Raw genomic sequence first — 22706 nt, forward strand, 5'->3', positions numbered from 1 at the left:
AGTCTCTGGGTGGTTGACTTGGCACGAATCTATCTGGTTGATTGTGTGAACTACCTCGTTGGCTTGCCCAATCAGCAAGTTTCCTGTGGGCGGTAACTTGACACAAGATAACAGCATTAGTCTGGATGTGTTCAGTGTCTTTTCGGGATTGTCTGATTCCTTTGAGAATTTGTTCTTTTTTTAATTTGGAGATTCGCATCTTTGCCTACTTGTGGTCGAGGTGAACTCCACTAAAATGCCTAATGTTAGATCTCTCAATATAAGACATCCTGGTGTTTTGGAGTGAAACATACATCCTTTGTAGCAGTGGCACTCAGTTGACGCCATTTCACCGCTGGTTCAAACTCAGTGCAAATAGTAGAAGGGAACAGCAGGAAAATAACATATTGAATAAGAAAATAGTAATGGTTTCAATTTCTAAAACGAACAGATTTTTAAATTCTGAACTTCCGACGTGGTCGAGGTAGCATTCAATTTTGGGGAATACGGATATTTTCCCAGTGCTTGTTTGTTTTGGACGACGGCAAGTAATCAGAGGTAACTGGCTTGCACTATCTTCGTTGCTAGGAACTTCCCCAAGTAATCATATCCATGACAGTAAAGAGCTTCTATATCTGCCCTTCGACCACTCTGAACCATTGCTGCCACCTCTTCTTTGTAACTATCCTGCCAGAGTCAGTAATTTTGTGACTATTAAGCCAAATAATGGATTAAGAAGGACGTTTCCAAATTAACTGGATTCATACCTGCAGAATTTCTGATGACATCAAGCTCTTGGCAATCTGCAGATCTCGTGGTTTCAAAGGGACCAAAGATTCTTCAGGTACAAGTTGATCAATATCATCCTTTCGCAGTCCTAGCCACTTGACATTGCAAGCTAAAATACATGTAGAGAAATAGATTCGTATAAGATACCAAGGGCACATGATTCAACATAACTATAAGAGAAACGAGCACCATATCTGTACGCTTCAAGTCCCATCCCTATGCTTCCAAACTTGAAGGTGCAAAGAATTGCTAGTCCAGCCGGATTCCTTTAAAATCACAATTTGATTTGTAAGTAAGAACTTTGGTCTGCATCTAATGTGGTGGCAACACTAGTGAAGTCATTTATACCAGTCAACCAACCCCAGGACTGGCAAATTGGGGAATGTCCGACACATTCGATGAAGCAGAAACCTGAATAAGTATTTTGAGATTAGAATATGTTGTAAGTTAATATTTGAATGGACAAATAGTTCTGTGAGCTGGAACTTCAGGTAAAAGGAGTTGTCTTTGAAGATGACATACTATATGCTTAACTCTTCACCTCACCTAGTGGCAATATCAGGGAATCCCTTGGCAGTGATTAGAATGCATGGGATTTGATTGAATACACGATCCTCAGCCAGTCGCTGGAATATGGCATGCTAAAAAGTAGAACTACTTTTAGTTTCTTGTAAAATCAGTGGTGTAAAGTTTTCAGAAAGAGACAAAAATAATACCTTCTCCACCACAACGATGTATCGTGCATCTGTTTCCATGGCCAATTTTTCCAACAATTCCAAGTCTCCAGATATAGCATATCCGGACGATCCACAGGTAGAGCAGTCAACAACCTCCTTGTTTGGCTCCTTTCTCAGTGGTTAAAGAAGTAAGCAAACATAAGGCACTAATCCATCTTTGGAAAAAAGAAGTACCAAAGTTCTAAGTGTTGGATAACTACCTACTTCAATCCTTGACCAAAGCTTAAATGGGAAACTTAATGATTTGTACACTTAAGTATTAAGTTCCTTGATTGTTCGCACAAAATCAGAATAAAACAAAGCAAAATAGTGTGTCATACACAGCCAAAAACAGCTAATTATACCGACTGTAGAAACTTGGAAACATTAAAAGTTTGACTAGGTTGACTCCTATAGAAAGACATCAATCTACTACGTCTCAATTCCAAACACGTGGTGATTGTCTATATAAATTCTCTATATCCCCTTTGCTTTATTAGGCCCATTTGATTCCAAAACGATAGATAGTGTTACTGTTACAGGTCAAGTTAAGCTAATAATGGTAAGCTTTTGATGAAATAAAATATGGATTCTGAAGACCGGAAGCAGAGCAGCACATATATGAACAGCTGAAATTACCACTGAAGGGTTAAGAATAGTACCTGCAACAATAAACGGCCCGCTATAGCCCCTCTGCTAGATGCCATTATTCCAAGGCTATAACGGCTGCACCGAAGCAAGGCTACCAAGTCTGGTTTTCATAGAAGGTAAAATGAAGGACCCCGTTACCAAAATCAACCAAGCACACAAATCATAATTCAGAAATGACGAAAAGAAAGAAGAATCAGCATTGACCTTGAATGGTCCTATTAACCTGCAATTGAGAAGTGAAATAATCTGGTGAATCACAGAGCAGCTTGTAATATAGCTCTCTTTGAGTCACCCTCTTTTCCTGAACCAGAATTTGGTAGCACATTTCCATTACCTTCCAAACTTGATCACAAAAACTAAGCCAGCATTATTAATTTGTGCAGACTGCATTAAGTAATTTCTTTCTTTCGGAAAGAGATTGGTATTCTTTTACCTCTTATGAAGGACTTGGCGCTATTCTCTCTCGTTAATGATCGCGTGCAAAACGAATGGGACAGGAAGATCCATGAATCACCGGTCAGTAACCCCCGGCTCACTCTGCTATTGCTGGAATTTCTACTGATCTGTCACATAGACAGTAAACTATTAACTACAACTCAAACTCGATCTGGTTGGGTTCGACTATATAAACTATCTATATCCGTTTCTGTTCAGGCCCATTTCTTCCTGATACTGGTAAATAATTTGTATTTAAGGCAACACAATAAAGGTTCACAACTAAATCTGTCACAATTGCTACATTATAGTTCAAATTTTGGTACGCAGTTTCATTTCCCATGTGTTTTTGTTCAATTTTTCCTCTTCATGAAAATAGACATCCTGAACTGTTCGGGAAATCACAATCATAATGGATAAATTAACTTTATTTTGAATTTCATTATTAGATTCACAGAAGCTAATGATGTTTACGTACGACACGCATATGAAGTAGGCTAAAATTGCAAGTTATAGTGAAATTATGATTCGGAAAAAAGTAGAATTTCGTACCAGTGATAGATCGGAAATAGACGGAGAGTTCGAACGTAGGGCTTTCAGAAAATTGAGGACCGCGACTTCAATTCGACCTCGGACCTAAACACATAAATCCGATTAGATGATCACACAAACGCATGATAAAGTTATGAAACTGTTTAAGTTTCGATTCTAACAGTTTAACTTTTTACAATAGATTACAAAAGCGCTAAAATTACTCTGAAATCTAATTTAGACAAACAAAAATGTCAATCGTTTTTCGACTTAATTAAACTTCTATTTGAGGCGATTCATACATTTCGATATTGCTATTAATCTACGAATTCTGTTTATGGCGGAGAGCGAGTTACCTGTGAAGGAGGAAGAATATCGGCATAACAGAGGTGTTGATCGGAGAAGAAAATGGTTGATCTGCATAATTCTCCCATAGTTTCAAATGGTAGGTTTTTCGCGGTAGATCTGAAATTTGAATCCGCCGGTGAGGCTGAATTATAACCCCTCGAAACTTTAATAGTCCATATTTTTGTCCAAAATGGTCATCCGACCCAAACATATTACATTAAATAGCCCAAAATATTTATTTTGTATATTTTTTGTATAGTGACTATCTATTTTGTATATTTGTTGTATAGTGACAGTCTATTTTGTATATGTTTTGTATAGTGACAGTCTATTTAGTATATATTTTGTATAGTGACAGTCTATTTTGTATATATTTTGTATAGTGACAATCTATTTAGTATATTTTTGTATAGTGACAGTCTATTTAGTATATATTTTGTATAATGACAATCTATTTTTGTATATATTTTGTATAGTGACAATCTATTGTATAGAAATTATATGGTGACAATTTATTTTGTATAATTTTTGTATAGTGACAGTCCACTTTGTATATATTTTGTAATATACCAATATTCAAATCTATTTTCACCGAAAGAAATACATAAATATCCATGTAAATATATACTAATGGTCGGCCTGAAATTATGATTCCCATCAAAATCAACTAATGACATATATGTGGAATTTATTTGGTGAAATCCAAAGGATTTTCCCAACAAAAAAAGTTAGCCCAGAAAAAAATGATACAATAACAAAGTGCTTGGCATTTATATTCAAAGGGTGGTTGCCCCTCTCTGTTTAGCGAATGATTTTCCTTTTCGACTTTTAAAACAAAATCAACAGCCCTTGAATTCTTGGAAATACGTACTACTATACAGTCATTTCTTCAGCAGCAATCGACAACAACATCCAGATCTCTCTTTCTCTGTCTCTGTTTCTGTGATTTTAGTTCCTCTTTTTTGGTACATAACAATTGAGGCAGTGATGATATTTTATCTGGATACTAGGTTAACTGGATCGGGCATAGAGACTATCCGACCCGTATCTTTGCCTAGCAAATCACCGGACGGCCGACGATTCAAAGGTTTTTACTTTGCATGCAATCAGTGATTTTGCAGCCATGGCGTGGTCGCCTCTCTTTTCCGCAATCTGTCTTTGCAGATCTGAGCATCTTAGTTAAGTACTTTGAATTGACCTAAAACTTCTTCTTCTTTGAATTTCAACTACTTTTTGTGCGCTTAAGTGTTAGCTTAAGCATCTGACGAAAAGAATGAGGATTCTGAGGAAGATTGAGTTCTTCTGTGTTATGGTTATGATACTTTAAAGTCAAAAGTCAAAAGTCAAAAGGAGTTGCCGGAGAATCGTCGGAACAACGGCTCAAGATAAAATCAAAGATGGAGGAAGATAGTTCAAACTCTAATTTCAAGTCTTTGGCTGAACAACGACGACATTCGCTTGCAGAAGTAGTAGGGGAGTGGCGGTGGTGTCGAGACACTCTTAAGGAGACTAAAGCTGGGGATACAACTATGCAGGTGCTTGTGGGTCAAATGTATAATTACTTTTGGGTTAGCCACTAGAATTACTTTTGGGCTATAAAATATATATTGTAATTTTGGGCTACCAGATGTTAAAAGTTTGGCCCGAGTGACTATAAATGAATTTTGCTCGTTTATATATGGATGATTTCCGTCGGCCCACTTAGGATATATGGGGTGATTTAGAACACTCTACTTGGGCTGGGCCGGTTTGTTTCCTAATTCGTTTGTATTACTCACGAATTATGAGAGGGAATATTTCAATTTGTTTTTATTTTCCAAGTACAAGTGTATCATGTAAGATATGTATTAATAAGTAAATTATAAGTCGTATATGCTTTTTTTAGATGGTAGCAAATTCTTTAGTGAAGCAAGAGTCTGAGTATTCAAAAACTAAATAGATTTGTGACTTTAAATATGATTCAATATGTAGAGTTGTGTATGAATTGGCGTGCACTACTAGAAATCGGGTGATTTTCGTCCAAGGCTTTCCGACCGAAATCGGTCGGAAATAAAAGTATTTGGTCGCAAAAGTCAAAGAAAATTTTCTGACAGCAAAAAAATAAAAATTTCGACCGATTTCGGTCGGAAATTGATCAAATATTTGGTCATACTTGTATATACTGTACAAAAATAATTATTTATTAAAACTTTTCCAAATTTCCGACCGAAATCGGTATACTTGTATATAATGTACAAAAATAATTATATATTAAAAAATTTCAGAATTTTCGATCGATTTCGGTCGAAAAGTTTGAATTTTTTGTTTCCTGCCCAAGACAAAAATTATATATATTTAATTAACCAACCGAAATAATTATAATTCAATATTTTCGACCGAATTTTCCGACCGAATTCGGTCGGAAAAACGCTTTTATACAAATTAAAATATAAATTTAATAATATTTGTGTGTGTAAATAATAAAGAGCTTTTAAATAAATAATATTTAATACTTATTTGATATATATATATATATAGTATTATATTCGATATAATATAGCTTATATATATAAGCTATATTCGATATTACATTAGCTATATTAAGATATATAGCTAATGTAATATCGAATATAGCTTATATACTATACACTTAGTATATATATTATACTATACTATATATACAACAACAACAACAACAACCCAGTGAAATCCCACTAGTGAGGTCTGAGAGGGTAGTGTGTACGCAGACCTTTCCCTACCCCGAAGAGGTAAAGAGGCTGTTTCCGAAAGACTCTCGGCTCAAGAGAACAAAAAGACAAAATAAGACAATATCAATATCACCACAGAAATCATAGGAAAAATAGGAACAACATGAAATCTAGAAGAAAGATGCAAAGCAAAAACGAAAAAAGCAAAATCAAAAACGATAGCTAGTAAATAGGTCTGACACTGAAACACAGAATAGTAAGACATGACATTGCCTCGAGCTAGCTTAGACAAAAATCCTACCAGACTAGTCTCACAACGGTACGAAATAAGACAAGACTCAACTACTTCCTAAACTACAACTCTAATACTATACTATATATACTATACTATATATACATCTTATACTATACTCTCTCTCTCTCTATATATATAGAGACATCTTAATATAGCTAATATTTTATCTAATATATATATATATATATACACACACATCTTAATATAGCTAATGTTATATCGAATATAGCTTATATACTATACACATCTTAATATAGCTAATGTTATATCGAATATAACTTATATACTATACACTTAGTATATATATATATTATACTATACTATATATTTGTGTGTGTAAATAATAAAGAGCTTTTATATATATATATATATATATATACACACATCTTAATATAGCTAATGTTATATCGAATATAGCTTATATACTATACACTTAGTATATATATTATACTATACTATATATTTGTGTGTGTAAATAATAAAGAGCTTTTATATATATATATATATATACTATATTATACTATATATATATATATATATATATCTTATATATATATACACATCTTAATATAGCTAATGTTATATCGAATATAGCTTATATACTATACACATCTTAATATAGCTAATATTATATCGAATATAGCTTATATACTATACACTTAGTATATATATTATACTATACTATATATTTGTGTGTGTAAATAATAAAGAGCTTTTATATATATATATATATATATATATATATATATATATATCTTATATATATATACACATCTTAATATAACTAATGTTATATCGAATATAGCTTATATACTATACACATCTTAATATAGCTAATGTTATATCGAATATATCTTATATACTATACACTTAGTATATATATTATACTATACTATATATTTGTGTGTGTAAATAATATTGAGCTTTTAAATAAATAATATTTAATACTTATATATATATATATAAAACTTATAATAAATAATAAGTAGTTAGCTAATTATTAAATATTAACTAAATATTTCCGACCGATTTCGGTCGGAAATGGCATGGTCAAACGGTCAAATGTCACTTAATATTTCCGACCGAATTTTTCGACCGAATTTTCCGACCGATTTCGGTCGGAAATTTCCAATTTAGATCTGCCAGGGACGGGCTTCTTCCCCATTTTTCCATTTTCTCTATCTCTCTTCCATTTCTCATCATCTCCTTTCTAGTTGCATTTCCACCCTAAATCAACTCTTGTCTCCCTCCTCACCCAAAATCAAAGCCCCCCATCGTCTCCCTCCCCTCCCCCGCCATTGTTCGGCCGCCGGCTGCCACCACTGCTTCCTCTGTCACCACCACCCACTGCTTTTAGCACCCAAAATCAAACCCCCTCTCTTCTCCTTTCAAGGTTAGTTATCTACATTTTTTAATTTAAGTAACTTTAATTCTTCTATTGTATAAACTAGAGTTTAGTTAATGATTAATTAGATTTAGGGTTTACCCCTATTGATTATGTTTATGATAGCATTATCTATGTTAGAAGATTATTATTATTTTAGGGATATATATGAACTTTTAAATTAATAAGCACTCAAATTATTTAAATTAATTATATTGTAACTAAAGTTTATTATGTAACTTAATTCTATAAATTAATTTGAACTATGATTAATATAATTTATTCCTTCTTTATGTAGATGGAATATCGTAGTTGGATGTATAATAGGAATTATCCTAATCATCGGTTTTTAAGGAAGTAATTTATAGAAGGGGTTAAGGAATTTATTACGCATGCAATGTCACTTGAACCGTTTCGGATTGGAGGGTTGATTAGGTGTCCTTTTGTGAAGTGCAAGTGTTTGCACTTCAAGGAGCATAGGGAATACGAGAAGACAACTGGTAATTCCTTAAAATATTTTGGTCTATTTTTATCGAACTATATTTATATATGTTAATTTTGTTAACACGTTTTATTATATTTGTAGGGAAAAAAAATATGGGATGAAGATGAGTCATGATGAGTTCTTCATGGAGACTCACATCCGGAAGAAGAAGGCACCGACAAATCCAAATAGATGGGTTGAGGACCGGGCGGAGACTACACATGTAAGTTTCATAACTACTATAAATGTTTATAATATTATATAGACAGAAGATCGAGGCGATTGATAGGTCGACTATATCGTCTATGGAACAGAAGATCGCAAAGATGACAGTAGAGCTTGAAGAGACAAAGGCTAGAGAAAAAAAGAGAGATGAACAATTTGGTACCCTTCAAGTTCAGCTAGAAAGGAGGGACGGACAATTTAATCTCCTTCAAGGTCAGCTGGCCAATCTTCTTGCTAGTGGTGCTTTTCCCATTCCCCGGTCTCGTGAGCCTTCCCCATGTGCCGACGATGAAGGTTCTAGGAGTGAAGATGGAGATGATGCTAGATAAAAAACTCATTGAATGGTGTGTATTGCTAAACAAAGTATTGAACTTGTCAATATTTAGTTGAGACTAGTTTTGAATGATGATTATATTGTTATTTTATTATTGAACATTTTAGTAGTTCTTGTTGTGGTTGTTATTAGTTGTTGTGGTTGTTATTAGTTGTTGTTGTTGTTGTTGTTAGATAATGGTTGTTAGTGTAGTTAATAGTTTTTGTTAGTTAATTGTTGTTGTTGTTGTTGTTGTTAGTATATTCATTGTTGTTGATTAATTATGGTTGAATGGCAGCAATATAATGCTGCCATTATAGGATGGATATTGGTTGTAATTGGCAGGTGGTGTAGCTCAAAAATAGGCAGTTTTGCCCAGTTTTTACCCAGATTTTCGATTGAATTCGGTCGGAAATTGCAAATAAATTCTCCAGTTTATTGAAATTTCCGACCGAATTCGGTCGGAAATTATGAATTTATATTTATTTTTATAAATAAATTAATAATTTATTACAATTTACAACTAATTATTTAATTAAATAAAATTATTATTATTTTAAATTTTCGACCGAATTCTGTCGGAAAATGAAAATGAATAATAATAATAATAATAATAGTTTCCGACCGATTTCGGTCGGAAATTTAAAAATTAAAAAAAAAATATTTAATTTTTTCCGACCGATTTCGGTCGGAAATTAAAGTTTGACAATCAGTCAACGCTTTGATGTTTCCGACCGATTTTGGTCGGTACACGTTTGCGACCACTGTTTTCCCGACCAATTAAAATAGGTCGGAATTCGGTCGGAAATTATCAATTTCCGACTGATTTCGGTCGGAAATAGCGGACGGAATTACACTCTTTTTTAGTAGTGGTGGTGTATTATGCACACACTGACACACCTACTAGTTTTAATTTTAATTACATTGTATATACAAGGACAGAGTTAAAAATAGTGAACTTAGTTGAACCCGTTGCAAAAAGCTAAATCAGTCAACATTGTTGTTTTGTTGACATGTGATGTGAATTTTAAGATTCTTTTCCAGACTTTTATGATTTTTCCAGACACAGGCTCAGGTCAAATGTGTGACATTTGAAAAATGGGTGAGTGAGGTAGAAATCGTTCGAAAATTGAACAGTTAATTTTAGGACTTATTATTTTTCCATTTCCAGTTGGCGGTGGCTGATTGTAACTTGTAAGATAAGAGTATGTTGAAAATTAAAACGTAGTGGGAATATTGAACGCTGGTTATATTATATATAACTTTAGTTGTGCCTTATTATTTACCGTCTATATATCCATTTATAACCATGTACGAGTAATAAATCTGGAATAGGCACAAAAAAAAAAAAAGGGTAGCAAATTGGATTGTTGAGAATAAATTATTTACTGATAAAGACTTTCCTTTAATAGAATCACAAATTAATTAAAATCCCACTCTTTAGATTATTCTTCGTCTTATCTTATTAAAAAGTTGAGTTATCTCTTTCCTGAAAATTCTGTAGGGCATATAGTAGTCACCTCTTCAATATATAAATATTCTTGGCATGATAAATTTATGATGGCAAGTTGTATAATTTATATATAAACAAAAAAAGAAAAAAACACAAGTTGCTGCGTGAAATATTGAATTTGAATTTTGAACTACCGACTGATGTGAAGCTTTCTCTTAAGAAAAACACAAGAAAGTTATAAAAACACGGTTTCTCTCATCTAGTTGCTTTGAGAATTCAGTCCTCAACTCCAAAATCTAGAGCTTTCAAATCTTTTCATTTTCTGTTCTTTTACCCCCACTACCCTCTATAGTCCACCCCACCCTATAATAGCTAATATACATATATTTATTTATACATACACCTATGTATGTGATGTAATTGTAGGAGTACTAATAGGAGTATGTTAAATAATAAAGCCAAATGGCTAAGGTGGTAGAGAAGAAAATACTGAATAATTGGGCATGGTAACCCCATAAATAGTGGTCCATTTAATTTAAAAAGAGATAAAAAGATACTACATGGGAGGAATCAATGGCGAAGTCAGAAATTTATTTCTTCAAGAGTTTTCAAACTCGGAAGAATTGAAAAAATTCTCCGGCAAAAAATGTTCAATATATGTTATATATATATATATATATATATATATATATACACACACATCTAAAACCTACTCCATCCGATCTACAATAAGTGATTTTTTGGTCTTTTTTTTGTGGTCCAAAATAAGTGATTTTTTCAGATTTTAAGAATGAATTAATTATTTTTTTCCTACATTGCCCTTGGAGTAAATAATGTTGGAGTATGTGTTAGGGGTATTTATGTGAAGAGATAGTAAGGGTTAATATGGTCAATTTTATTGCTAATTAATATTAAAAGGTATATTTTTTAATTTGTGTGAAAATATCCAAAAAATTACTTATTGTGGCCCGGAGGAAGTAATATTTTACTTATATACATAGTGTAATTTTCTGACGAATGATGATCAACCAACCTTTAAGACACGTAGCTTCGCCCCGGGAAAAAGTATTCATTTAAGTTGTGTTACTCAAAGTTCCCTCTACTTCACGCAATATATTTGCTAATTAAATATACCTATTTTTAAAGGGGAGACAACATAACGCAACTTGCCCGCGTGCTACCATTTTCTTGTTTCGTTTCGTCCCTTATGGGTCATATGCTTACGTTGATACTTGATAATAATTGAGTCATTCGATTGATAAATATCTTAATGTGGACTTTTGGGAGCCAATTCCATTTTAATGTTTCAATATTAGTATTTCTCATCATAAGTATACATTCTTAGATAATTATTTAATAAGTACGTGGAATCCAATAATTTGTAAAATTAGCTAGTTTAGTTTTTGTTAGGTTATTTTTCTTTTCTCTTATAAATAAGTTATGTATGAATGATGAGCAAGAACATTCTAAATATCACGATACACAAAATTTTGTATAACACGAACCAGAAATCAGTTAAAGCATAATTATATATGGAACATATTTCTTCCTTGTCCTTTTAAGGACAATTTTTCACACTTGTACTGTACATGAATAAATTATGATGGTAATTGATAATACTCTTTTTAAATTTGGAATATTAATGAAATCAGTGAGTTTGGAAATACTTATGCATTTATGGTCATGTACATAATTTATAACTCAACGTATTCAAAAGCTATAATTTATGAGTATCTCCCTTTATAACTCAACTCCAAAAGTAGTTCATCAGTTGATGAGGATTATTTAAGTTTCATACATGAGAAAAAGTACTCTAACACAACCTTTCACACACGAATTAGATATATGGAGCGTGAACAATATAAAATAAGAAATAAAAAAGAGGATTTAACATTAAATGAAGAATGAGAATAAGTCTGACTCTAATACAAGTTAAGAAAATGGAACTTTATATAGCTTTATATCTAACTTAACCCAAAAAAACTACTCATAGCATGAGAATAATCAAGATCATATAAAAAAACAACAATGTAATGATTCAAACAGTAATGATTGTAACTTTCTATCAGAAGTAGAAAGTGCCCTTGCCAAATGGGGCATATACTGGAAATTAAGAATGCCAAAAAAGAAAAAACAAATTAAACTAGCTGGCTAATTCTTAATTCATCCTTCGTATTTCGAATACTTAAATTGTATTTGTATGCAAATTAATTAGCAACACTAATAAATTATTAATTAACTGTATACAACCCTTTATTTAGTGAAAGGCCAAACAAATTAGACTTGAAAAAAAAAACATCGCTGACATACTCATACTGAGTGACAAATCATCTAAGTAGGATTTGATCACTTAGTCAACAATGAGAACTTAAAAGCCAAAAATTCAGACAAAAGCGTGTATTATTTGCTAAACGTTATTGCCCTTTGACATTGTAACAAAGTCAACTCATGAATCCATCGTATAATAACCAAAAAAAACAAAACTATCTAGTTCTTTCTGTGTGTGTAAAGAAAAAAAATTTCTGCGAATTTAATAATATTTTCAGTCTTTAAATACCCCTCAAAGCTGCATTTTTTAGCTATCAAAAAGTCAGCGCCATTATTTTCAGTTTCCTCTTCTTTGTATATTCAAGAAACAAGAGCTTAAAATGATGGATTGGGGTCTACAAGCTGTTGTTATAGGATCATCAACCTGTAGTGATATCCAATATGGAGCAAATTATATTGATCAAAAATCTTATTTTTCTCCTTTGGATTTTCAAGAAAGTGAATATTTAGCGTTTTCTGAGATGAAAACGGAGGTTTTGAGTGATGAACTAGAAGAGCTTTACAAGCCATTTTACCCAGTTGTTGGAAAAAACACTTTAATGGAAAATGGTGGCTGCTATCCCAAAAAACCTAAAGAAGAGCAGAAAGAAGAAAACGAGCAGCAATCGTTTTCTCTCGTGGCTGCTCCGATTTATGTACCAAAGTACAAAAGAAGGTAAGGAAAATGGTGTTTTAATTTCTTTGATTAATCATAATGTAAAAATTTTACTATGTGGATTTGATTAAAGTATTTGGTGTTTGATATGAAGTTGATTATTTTTTCACAGGAAAAATGAACAGAAGAGAGTGGTGTTTCAGTTAAAAGCAGAAGATCTTTCTTCTGATAAGTGGGCGTGGCGAAAATATGGTCAAAAACCCATCAAAGGCTCCCCTTATCCAAGGTCTTTAATTCTCTCCAAATTCAGTTCTTCATTAGAAACACTCTTATGTATGTGTGTATATACATATCTGTAGCGTGAACTATTCAAATTGTTGCCGCACCCACGTAAGATCCTTCAAAAATATACTTTTTTTTGAAGATTCCGACACACATCTGACGATATTTCGGAGAGTCCGAGCAACATAACATATATTACAATATGAAGTATTGTTATGCTATCAACATATTTTACCCCGTTGTAGTTAGCACATATTATGTCTTATATTTTTCTTGATTATTGATCTCATTTTTATGGACCGTTCTCTGTAATTTTCTTTTATGTGATCTGATCACAATATAAAAGTTTCTTTACGATGTTTGTGTATAGACGATATACATTAGAGCTTAGAACTTACCATATGTGGAGCTTAGATCTAAATATGGTCCTTTAATTTAACTCCTCTATATTGAATTTGTTATATGGAAGACATTTGGAAGTGAAAAACGCTTTGGCCAAATTGACTCTTGAAAACATAAACTTGCAATTCTTTAGTTATTCTCGTCGATTTAGCATGTATCAATCTTATCTAAAAGCTTAAGTTATTAAGAACTCACAATAATTCTGATGTTTATTTTTTCTCTTAAAAATAGGAGTTATTATAGGTGCAGCAGCTCAAAGGGATGTTTAGCAAGGAAACAAGTAGAACAAAGTTGCACTGAACTTGGGACTTTTATTGTGACCTACACAGCTGAACACAACCATAGTCAGCCAACTCGTAGAAATTCTCTTGCTGGTACTATCAAAACCAAATTTCCAACCTCAAACAACTCCAATAAAAATGGATGTCCAAAAATAGAGAAAGAAAAGCTTACAAGTACCCATGGTTCAACATCAGATTTAGTTTTATCCAAAGCAACCCTTTTGAATATTGAACCCAACATTCAACAAGAACAATTTCCAGAAATAGAATTTCCAGAAATAGAAATCAATCAAGGGAATAATATGTTTGAAGGAAGTGATGAGAATGAATGTGTTTCAATTGAAGACATGTTTGATGGAGATTTCTTTGCCGGTCTAGAAGATATTCATGACGGATTTAATTCTTCTTTTGGATGTAATTCCACATTTCCCTTTTCTACTTGATGGAATATATGCATTGGAATCTTTTTTTTTTTCCTTTTTTTTTTGTAGAGATTAATTCATTCGAAAAAAAGATGGATAAACGTAATTAGCCATGTTACTATGTATATGAGCCTTTTCTTTTCTTTTAATTTCTTTCTCTCACCCCATCCAGGGATCAAACTCTCGAGTCTCGACTTATTGGAGGTGTCTCGTCAACTAAGTCAAACAGCTCGTCTTGTATTATGGCACATTTCTTTATTTTGAAACAATAAACTTTAAGTCGTTTTCCCACTTAAATTACGTATTGAGTTAACACAGCCAATGTAAATTAAAACTGATGGAATAGTAGTTATATCAACAACAATAATATGCACAGTGTAGTCCCACAAGTTGTATAGGATAAAAATATGATATGCTAAGTAATTGAATAAGAGAGTAACACGTGGAGTCGAAAGCAGAGGACATCTAAAACCGAATACAATTGTTCAATTTGTCACCGGAAAGAATAACGCCCATAAAGATGCAATAAATACCTGCCACCCGGTAGCATTAAATGGGGAATATTCTACAGTATTTAGTACACTGCCCGTTACAAAGAATTTGTTATTTATGCTCACCGTTACAGATTCTTCAATGGCCCTCATAATTGACATTAAAGAAGGGCATGATGCTAGGACCTTGTTCCCTAGGTGCAATTATAAATAGTGAGCCCTGCTATCACTGTAAAGGACATGAATTTTTAGACAAACTAACGCTGTAATCTATTCAAAGTTTTACACAATTTTACCTTCTTACTTTTTGATTTCATTAGTGTTGTGCCCGGAAGCTTTGCTCCCGAAATTACTATTTATGCTATTTCATCTCGATCTCAAGGCTAAGTATTGCATATTTCTTCAATTCTTTTATCATTTCAGGATCGAGTTAATTCACTTGTCTAGAAACCACGTATAAATTCAACTGTATCGTTTTATGGGTAAACAGTTTGGCACCCACCGTGAGGCCTATACAGTCGTGTAATTAAGTTGATCTTTGCCTCTTTTACTAACGTGTTTTGATTATTTGTTCTTAGAAAAAAATCACAAAAAATGATAGACATTGGTGTTAACAACACACACAATCTTGAGGCCCAAGGAGACCAGCCTCAACACGGGGACTAAATCAGTAACACCCGCAATGAGGGAAGCGATGCTACGCCGGTCCACGGCAGGCGGTACCCGCGACATGTTCGAGATGCAACTCCCGATGATGCTGAAGATGAGCATGTTGTTGAAGCGGTAAGGGTCCTGCAAGAGCAACAAGAGATCATTCTAGGCCATCTTATGCGACAAGATAAGGTTATGACAGAAATAAAGCAAGCGTTGTCGTGAGCTTCTAATAATGCAAATGGACGAGGTCCAGTCCCACCCGGCGCTCCCGCAAATCAAATAACGCAGAGGGTTGAGAACAACACCCCATGGGGCAAGGTCGACTCTGATGGGGCCAGAGGGAGTGGTTCTGGTCACAACAACGAGAGCGATCTCTTCAAAAGAGAGCTCCTGCAATTTATGAGGGAAGTGAACGCCCGCATAGACCAAATCTCGTCTGCACCACCGATTCTGAAAGGGCCGGACTCAAAGAAGTATACTCAGTTACCGTATAAACCAATCGCGTCACCATAATTGATCCCGAAGCGGTTCAAAATACCGGGTGTGCCAAAATACGATGGGACTTCGGACCCTCATGAGCATATTACCACCTATACAACGACGGTGAAAGGGAACGATTTAGCTCCCCGCGAGATTGAATCTGTTTTGTTGAAGAAATTTGGAGGATTTCTCAAGAGGGGAGCCCTGACGTGGTATTCGCTGTTACCCGAGCATTCCATAGATTCATTTGAGATGCTCGTTGATTATTTTATTAAGGCCCATGTTGAGGCCAGAAAGGTGCAGGCTCGAAAGACCGACATATTCCGAATTGCACAAGGAGAGTCCGAGTTGCTGCGGGAATTCATCATCCAGTTTCAAAAGGAGAGGATGTTGTTACTGCCCGTTACAAAGAATTTGTCATTTATGCTCACCGTTACATATTCTTCAATGGCCCTCATAAGTGACATTAAAGAATGGCATGATCCTAGGACCTTGTTCCCTAGGTGAAACTATAAATAGTGAGCTCTGTTATCATTGAAAAGAACACGAATTTTCAAGCAAACTGACGCTATAATATATTCAAAGCTTTACATAATTTTACCTTCTTACTTTTTAATTTTATTACTGTTGTGCCCGGAAGCCTTGCTCCTTGAATTACTTTTTCTGCTATTTTATCTCGATCTCAAGCCTAAGTATTGCATATTTCTTCAATTCTTTTCTCATTTTAGGATCGAATTAATTCACTTGTCTAGAAACTACGTATAAATTCAACAGTGCCATTTTACGGGTAAATACAAGTGTGGCCTGGGGAGAGTAGAGTGTACACAAACCTTACCCCTGCATTTAAAAAGATAGAGAAGTTATTTTCGGAAGACCCTCGGCTCAGGAAGGGGGGAGGGGGATGGGCAATAACATGTAATAGTAGTTATATGAGAGAACATAATTTAATGTGAATTGATATAAATTATAGAAGGGATTACTAAGAAATGGGAAGAAATACAAAGCATGGATATTAACTTAACAAGCCTTTTCCTATAGTTCAATTTTATCAGAGTGCTTTAAATAGTTAATTTGGTGTGTGTAGAAATAATGTTTAATGTATTTACTTTTAGGGTGTGTTTGGTATGAAGGAAAACATTTTCTCGAAAATATTTTTCAATTTTTTCATGTTTGGCTGGCTTAAATATTTTGGAAATATTTCCCTCCAACTCCGTTACAACTTCGTTCATGCGCCAATCAATTGATAGTGAAGCAGAGAATGAAGAGTTTTGGTCACCATGTGGGTAGTCTCTATTAGGGTTTCCGTTTCATGTGCACTAAAAATGAAGGAAGACTGGTGCGACTATAGTAATGCCCAACATATGAGCAAATGACTCTACCTACCCCATACTGACGAATTAAAGAAGCTCATCGCAGATGATAAGACAAGCGATAGCGGTTCCATTCTTGCTCTTCCTATTCCATACCATAAACATACACCTTTGATTCATCGACATTGGCGCTAGAGGCTCTACCCCCACCCACCATCCCTTTATGGAGTTAGTGGACCAAGAGAAAAAATTCCCCAATATAATAAAGAAAGTAAGAAGGGTTCCAAACCATTGAAACAGAAAGTACTAAAGACTGTTACGACGTGGCAGAAATGATCATCATCAAGCACAAGATTCAAAGCTGGAATCTTCTTACTCTTGTTAGTTAGGACAAAGCATCCTATTTTATTGATTCTCATTTCCCACCGCCTTGAGCTCTCGCTTTCAGGGTGGATACACAAGAAATTCACTATGAAAATTGACATGACACAATCCCTGAAGAGTATGATGTGCCCGACCTTGCTTCTCTTGATCCTTACCCACCTCCTATAGAGGCGGGTCAATATCAATATCTATACCATAGATTGCTTTTAGCTTTATCTTTTCAGAGACAGGAGAATTCCTTCCATACTTACAAGAATGCTACTTAGGGAGAAAAATCTCTTGACTCAGGAGCACCTGAATCTATTCTTTCTATGTCCCACATCCGCCTATGTTAAAGCATCTGCCCATTCCTTAGTGAAAGGAAATTCTACCCAGGGATCAAAAAATAAAGTTGGTGCCTCATCAGAAAGTCTTGGTTCGTAGAGTAGAGGCCTTTCCCAAAGATATTGGTTTTGAGCTCATGCGGGTGACTTTTTGTCTTATGACACGACATGATAATTGATCGAGTGCGCTTTCCTTTTTCCAACTCCCACTTCGGGAAGGGAAGTTCTAAAGGGTGGGCATGCTCGACTGAGAGGAGAGGAAAGCTTCTTCATTTTCAGCACGGGCGCGGACTCTGCGATCTCTGGGTCACCGAGGTTCCTTTTCTTTCACCTCTTAAGATTTGCTATCTCTATGATTCAATCCTTCACGTATTGGCCCTATACTTCTTTGATCTCCCTTTCTCCTGACGTAAGAAAATGACCTAGGCTTGGCCAACTTTTTTCAAACTTGACGGTCAAGTTTCTGCTACTTCTGTAAATATGCCTTGGATGAGCCTAACAACTGTGTACCTGGAAGCACTTTTGTTTTCATCTGCCAGATGGTAAAGGAAGGTGCCATCTCTCCTTTCTCTCGCAATCATAATAGCCGTACAGTCGAGTAGTTGAGTTAGATGAGGGATAACGATCGAACTATCAAAGAGGCCCGCTACCAAAGAATTAGGAGTTATAACATTCATAAAAGAAAGAAAAAACCAATATAACAACTTCAACTAAGAAAGAATAAGAATAAGAAGAATTGCTTAAGTAAGATAGTCACTTCGTTTTTTCGGTATACCGCATGAACATAAATCTTTCCGAATATCATGAATATCCATCGCCCCTTATCTTCTCATCTTCCTATTTATAAGCTACAACTTACTTCGACGTTTTCAATTTCCCATAGAATCTTCGGAGCTTTCCTAGCCAATATACTTTTCTTTTATTATCTTCTTTGTCTGAAAATTGGTTTGGTTTGCTTCACCTATGAGAATTTCTACCAATTCTTCTTTTATTCATCAAAACTCATCCTAATCTCCGTTGAAATTACTGCCTTAGCCCTATCCTATCATATGTATAATGGAGTTCGTCATTTATTGACGGATTTTTCGGGATTTTTCTTTCTTAGAATTGGAAGAAGGAAGAAAGAAGGGTTCAAAATGGGATGGAAATACAGTTTTGGATGCCTCGTATTGTATGATGAAGAAGAGAGTTTTTACAAAGCCCTTAGAGCTTGTTGAGAAAGTAACTTTGAAAATGGGCTTACTATGGGAAATATGAAAGTTTAAAGCGATAACAAAGGCCTTAGGGAATAAAATCTCTTTCTGCGTCTACTGATGCTTCTGAAAAAAGCCTTTGGTTTGGTTTGTTTAATTGATTCGTACGTAATCCGAAAGCTTCATACGTGAGATTTATTTGGCAAAGGAAAGTCAAGAGAAAAGGTGGTAGCTATTCTAGCAAGTCTTATGTGAAGGAGTAGCACTAGGCTAGTAACTTATTACACTAGTCTCGATTCCTCAAGGTTGTACGAGCTGTAATAGTAGTAGAAAAACCTCCCGTCCCGAGTTGTCTTAAGCCATGCCTTTACTAAAGAATTGGAGGAAAATAGTTTCCCTATCAAGATAAGGGAAAATATTTTTTAAAACTTTTTTTAACCTTCCCCACCCTACCAACCCACCCCACCCTACCACCCATCCACCCCACCCTTGCTCCCAACCCCCACACCCGCCCCCAAGACCCCACCCTAAATAGAAATATTATTAGTGGTACTTTCTTTTCATGTTATAGATAGAGTACTTTTTTTTTCATTTCAACAAATGAGTATTTTTCTTTTCATGATATAATTTTTTTTTTCATTTTAACAAAAAAAGTACTTTCTTTTCATGATATAAATAAAATATTTTCTTTCCTTTCAACAAAATGATGTAGTAAAAAGTATTTTCTTTCATTTCAACAAAAAAAGTATTTCTTTTCATGATGTAGAAAAAATATTTTCTTTCATTTCAACAAAATGAGTATTTTTTGATGTAGAAAAAATATTTTCTTTCATTTCAACAAAATAAGTACTTTATTTTCATGTTGTAGAAAGAATACTTTCTTTTTGAACAAAAAAAGAGTGTTTTTATTTTAGTTATGGAGCACAAATTTTAGCGTTATGTTTTGCATAAAAAGGTAATGCAACAAATTCGTTCCTTTGGATTTGTGTAAAATTATGGAAGAATTCTTAAATTCTTGAAGAAAATAGAGTCTTGAAGGGTATTTTGGGGGTGGGGATTAGGGGGTAGGTGGGGTTGGGGGGGGAGGAGAGCACAAGTTTTACATCCCGTACTTTAATACTAGGATGAGTCGTAGTAATCCATATGAGCTTGAAGGGATTAAGACCATTCACGAGGTTATAAAGAATTTGTGATTATCTTATTGTAAGACCCCGTAAGTTTAACAACCTTGATACGTTATATACATTTGATATGGTATTTTGAGTGGAACATTTTTTGTAAAAGAAGGTTTAAAAATTATGATTTTATATAGTTATTAATATTACTACTTTTGAATATGCTTTAAATTATACACATAATATGAGAAAGTTTATGAGATTTTCTTTATTGTAAAGATAGAAATTATTTTCTCACAAGAAAAGAAGATTATCTTTTTACTATTTTAAGAATTAAGCGTACAAAAATTTGTACTCTTTATATGAGATTAGGAAAATTAGAAGTTGAGAAAATATATGTATTTTTATATGGATATTTTAATAAAATAATAGTGTATGTTTTAGTTTTATATGGTACCATAATTTATTAATTAGTTTATTTGGATAAGGTTGATTAATCTCCTTAACGTGGTAGCATGTGTGGAGTTAATCAAGCCTAAATGTGACTAAGGATGTTATGTTAGAAGGTGACATTAAGAGAATTCTTCTTGTGGCTTATTCATTATTCAAGTGGCCCCCACAAACCCACAAATATAAGAGGTCTTCTTACCTTATTACTCCATCCGTTTCAATTTAGATGAGATAGTTTGACTTGGCACGGAGTTTAAGTAAAAAAAGAAGACTTTTAAAACTTGTGGTCTTAAAAGCTTAAGGGGTAAAAGCTTTATGGGGCCATGATATTTGTGCGGTTATAAAAGCTTCTCATTAAGGGTAAACTGAAGAGTTTAAAGTTGAATTATTTCTAATTGTAGAAATGTGTCATTCTTTTTGGAACGAACTAATAAGGAAAGTGTGTCATCTAAATTGAAACAGAGGGAGTCAGAGATGATTTTATGCTAGCCTCTCTTTATTTCACCAATGAAGATACTTACATCTTCTACGTGACGGGTCTTAAGCAAGAATTTTCATACGAAATTATACTGTATAATACCAACGGGATTTGTAATTCTAGGAGAGCACGGTAAAATCTTTCTCAAGAATATCATATGGATTTTTCCTTACTTCAATCCGCCGTTACGTGTTTTTCGCAAAAGACGTGGGTTAGAGGGATTGTTAAGAGAATCGACTCAGGCATGTTAAGGCTATACCTTATTTCCTTTTGGCATGATCCAAGTAATGATATGTAAACGTAATATTATTTCATAAATGGCTCTACTCTTAGTAACTAAGAAGGTCTATATTATTCATTCCTGTAAAATGATATTCAAGCATGTATAAGTATGTATCTAGTTCGCTATTGAGGTATTTGATAAAGATGTTAATGTTCATAATATAGTGATACATGCATCTTCATGCATTTACCACCATGCTACGGCCGGTTGGGAAGACACGCATACACATTTACCACCGAGCTACGGCCGGTCGGGTAGTCATGCATTTACCACCAACCTACGGCCGGTTGGGCAGTTACACATTTACCACCGAGCTACGACCGATCGGGAAGTCATGCATTTACCACCGAGCTACAGCCGGTCGGGCATTCATGTATTTTCCACCACGCTATGGCCGGTCGGGCAATTATCACTGATAAGTTGGGCAGTCATGCATCATACAGTATGGATAATAGTCTCAAAGAGAAGTATTATATATATACTAAGTATGTATATACAGTGGTACTTCAGAGATTCAGGTTGATTCTTAATTATATGTCTTTAATTAATGTTGACTTATTTTTATGTTTCACTTTCGCCTTACATACTCGGTACATTATTTGTACTGACGTCTTTTTGTTGGGGACGCTGCATTCATGCCTGCAGGTATAGATAATTAGTTTGACGAGCCCTCATAGTAGACGAGGTTAGCATTCAACGAAGGATCGGTAAGACTCCACCTTATTCGGATTGCAGCCGAGTCTATGAGTCATTGTGTCAGAATTTTGCTATAGATTTATGGGTAGGCCGGTACCCTGTTCCATTTGATATTAAATAATCTTAGAGGCTTTATAGATAGAGGTTCATTTTATACAGTATGTCAGAGGTATTGACGGCCCATATGTATTCATGTTTTAAGAAAGATGGTTCATTGATATAGTGTTTTCCCACTTACAATTGTACATT

The 22706-nt window shown here is 34.2% G+C and overlaps 3 protein-coding genes across 4 annotated transcripts in view; 1 reads left to right on the forward strand and 2 right to left on the reverse strand.

Annotated features, from left to right (window-relative positions):
- LOC104087336 (2-C-methyl-D-erythritol 2,4-cyclodiphosphate synthase, chloroplastic) overlaps nt 1–22706 on the reverse strand; it is an 82253-nt gene that overhangs the window by 52038 nt on the left and 7509 nt on the right. The window lies entirely within an intron of this gene.
- Nucleotides 371–3580, reverse strand: LOC104087339 (meiotic recombination protein SPO11-2). Of its 2 annotated transcripts, none has more exons than XM_009591763.4 (11): nt 3458–3580; nt 3123–3206; nt 2569–2698; nt 2340–2477; nt 2147–2235; nt 1485–1613; nt 1315–1409; nt 1117–1179; nt 958–1034; nt 747–877; nt 371–661 (listed from the first exon to the last, which is right to left on the reverse strand). In XM_009591763.4, exons 1-11 carry the CDS (start codon nt 3533–3535, stop codon nt 584–586), a joined length of 1092 nt encoding a protein of 363 aa, XP_009590058.1. In that variant the 5' UTR covers nt 3536–3580; the 3' UTR covers nt 371–583. The 2 variants fall into 2 exon arrangements, with proteins under 2 accessions (XP_009590058.1, XP_009590057.1); XM_009591762.4 differs by having other exon boundaries at nt 371–666.
- Nucleotides 12858–14725, forward strand: LOC104097823 (probable WRKY transcription factor 29). The gene is made up of 3 exons (XM_009604441.4): nt 12858–13273; nt 13386–13499; nt 14129–14725. Exons 1-3 carry the CDS (start codon nt 12939–12941, stop codon nt 14619–14621), a joined length of 942 nt encoding a protein of 313 aa, XP_009602736.1. The 5' UTR covers nt 12858–12938; the 3' UTR covers nt 14622–14725.

The sequence above is a fragment of the Nicotiana tomentosiformis genome, chromosome 8 (genome assembly GCF_000390325.3).
Source record: "Nicotiana tomentosiformis chromosome 8, ASM39032v3, whole genome shotgun sequence".
Taxonomy (NCBI): Eukaryota; Viridiplantae; Streptophyta; class Magnoliopsida; order Solanales; family Solanaceae; genus Nicotiana; species Nicotiana tomentosiformis.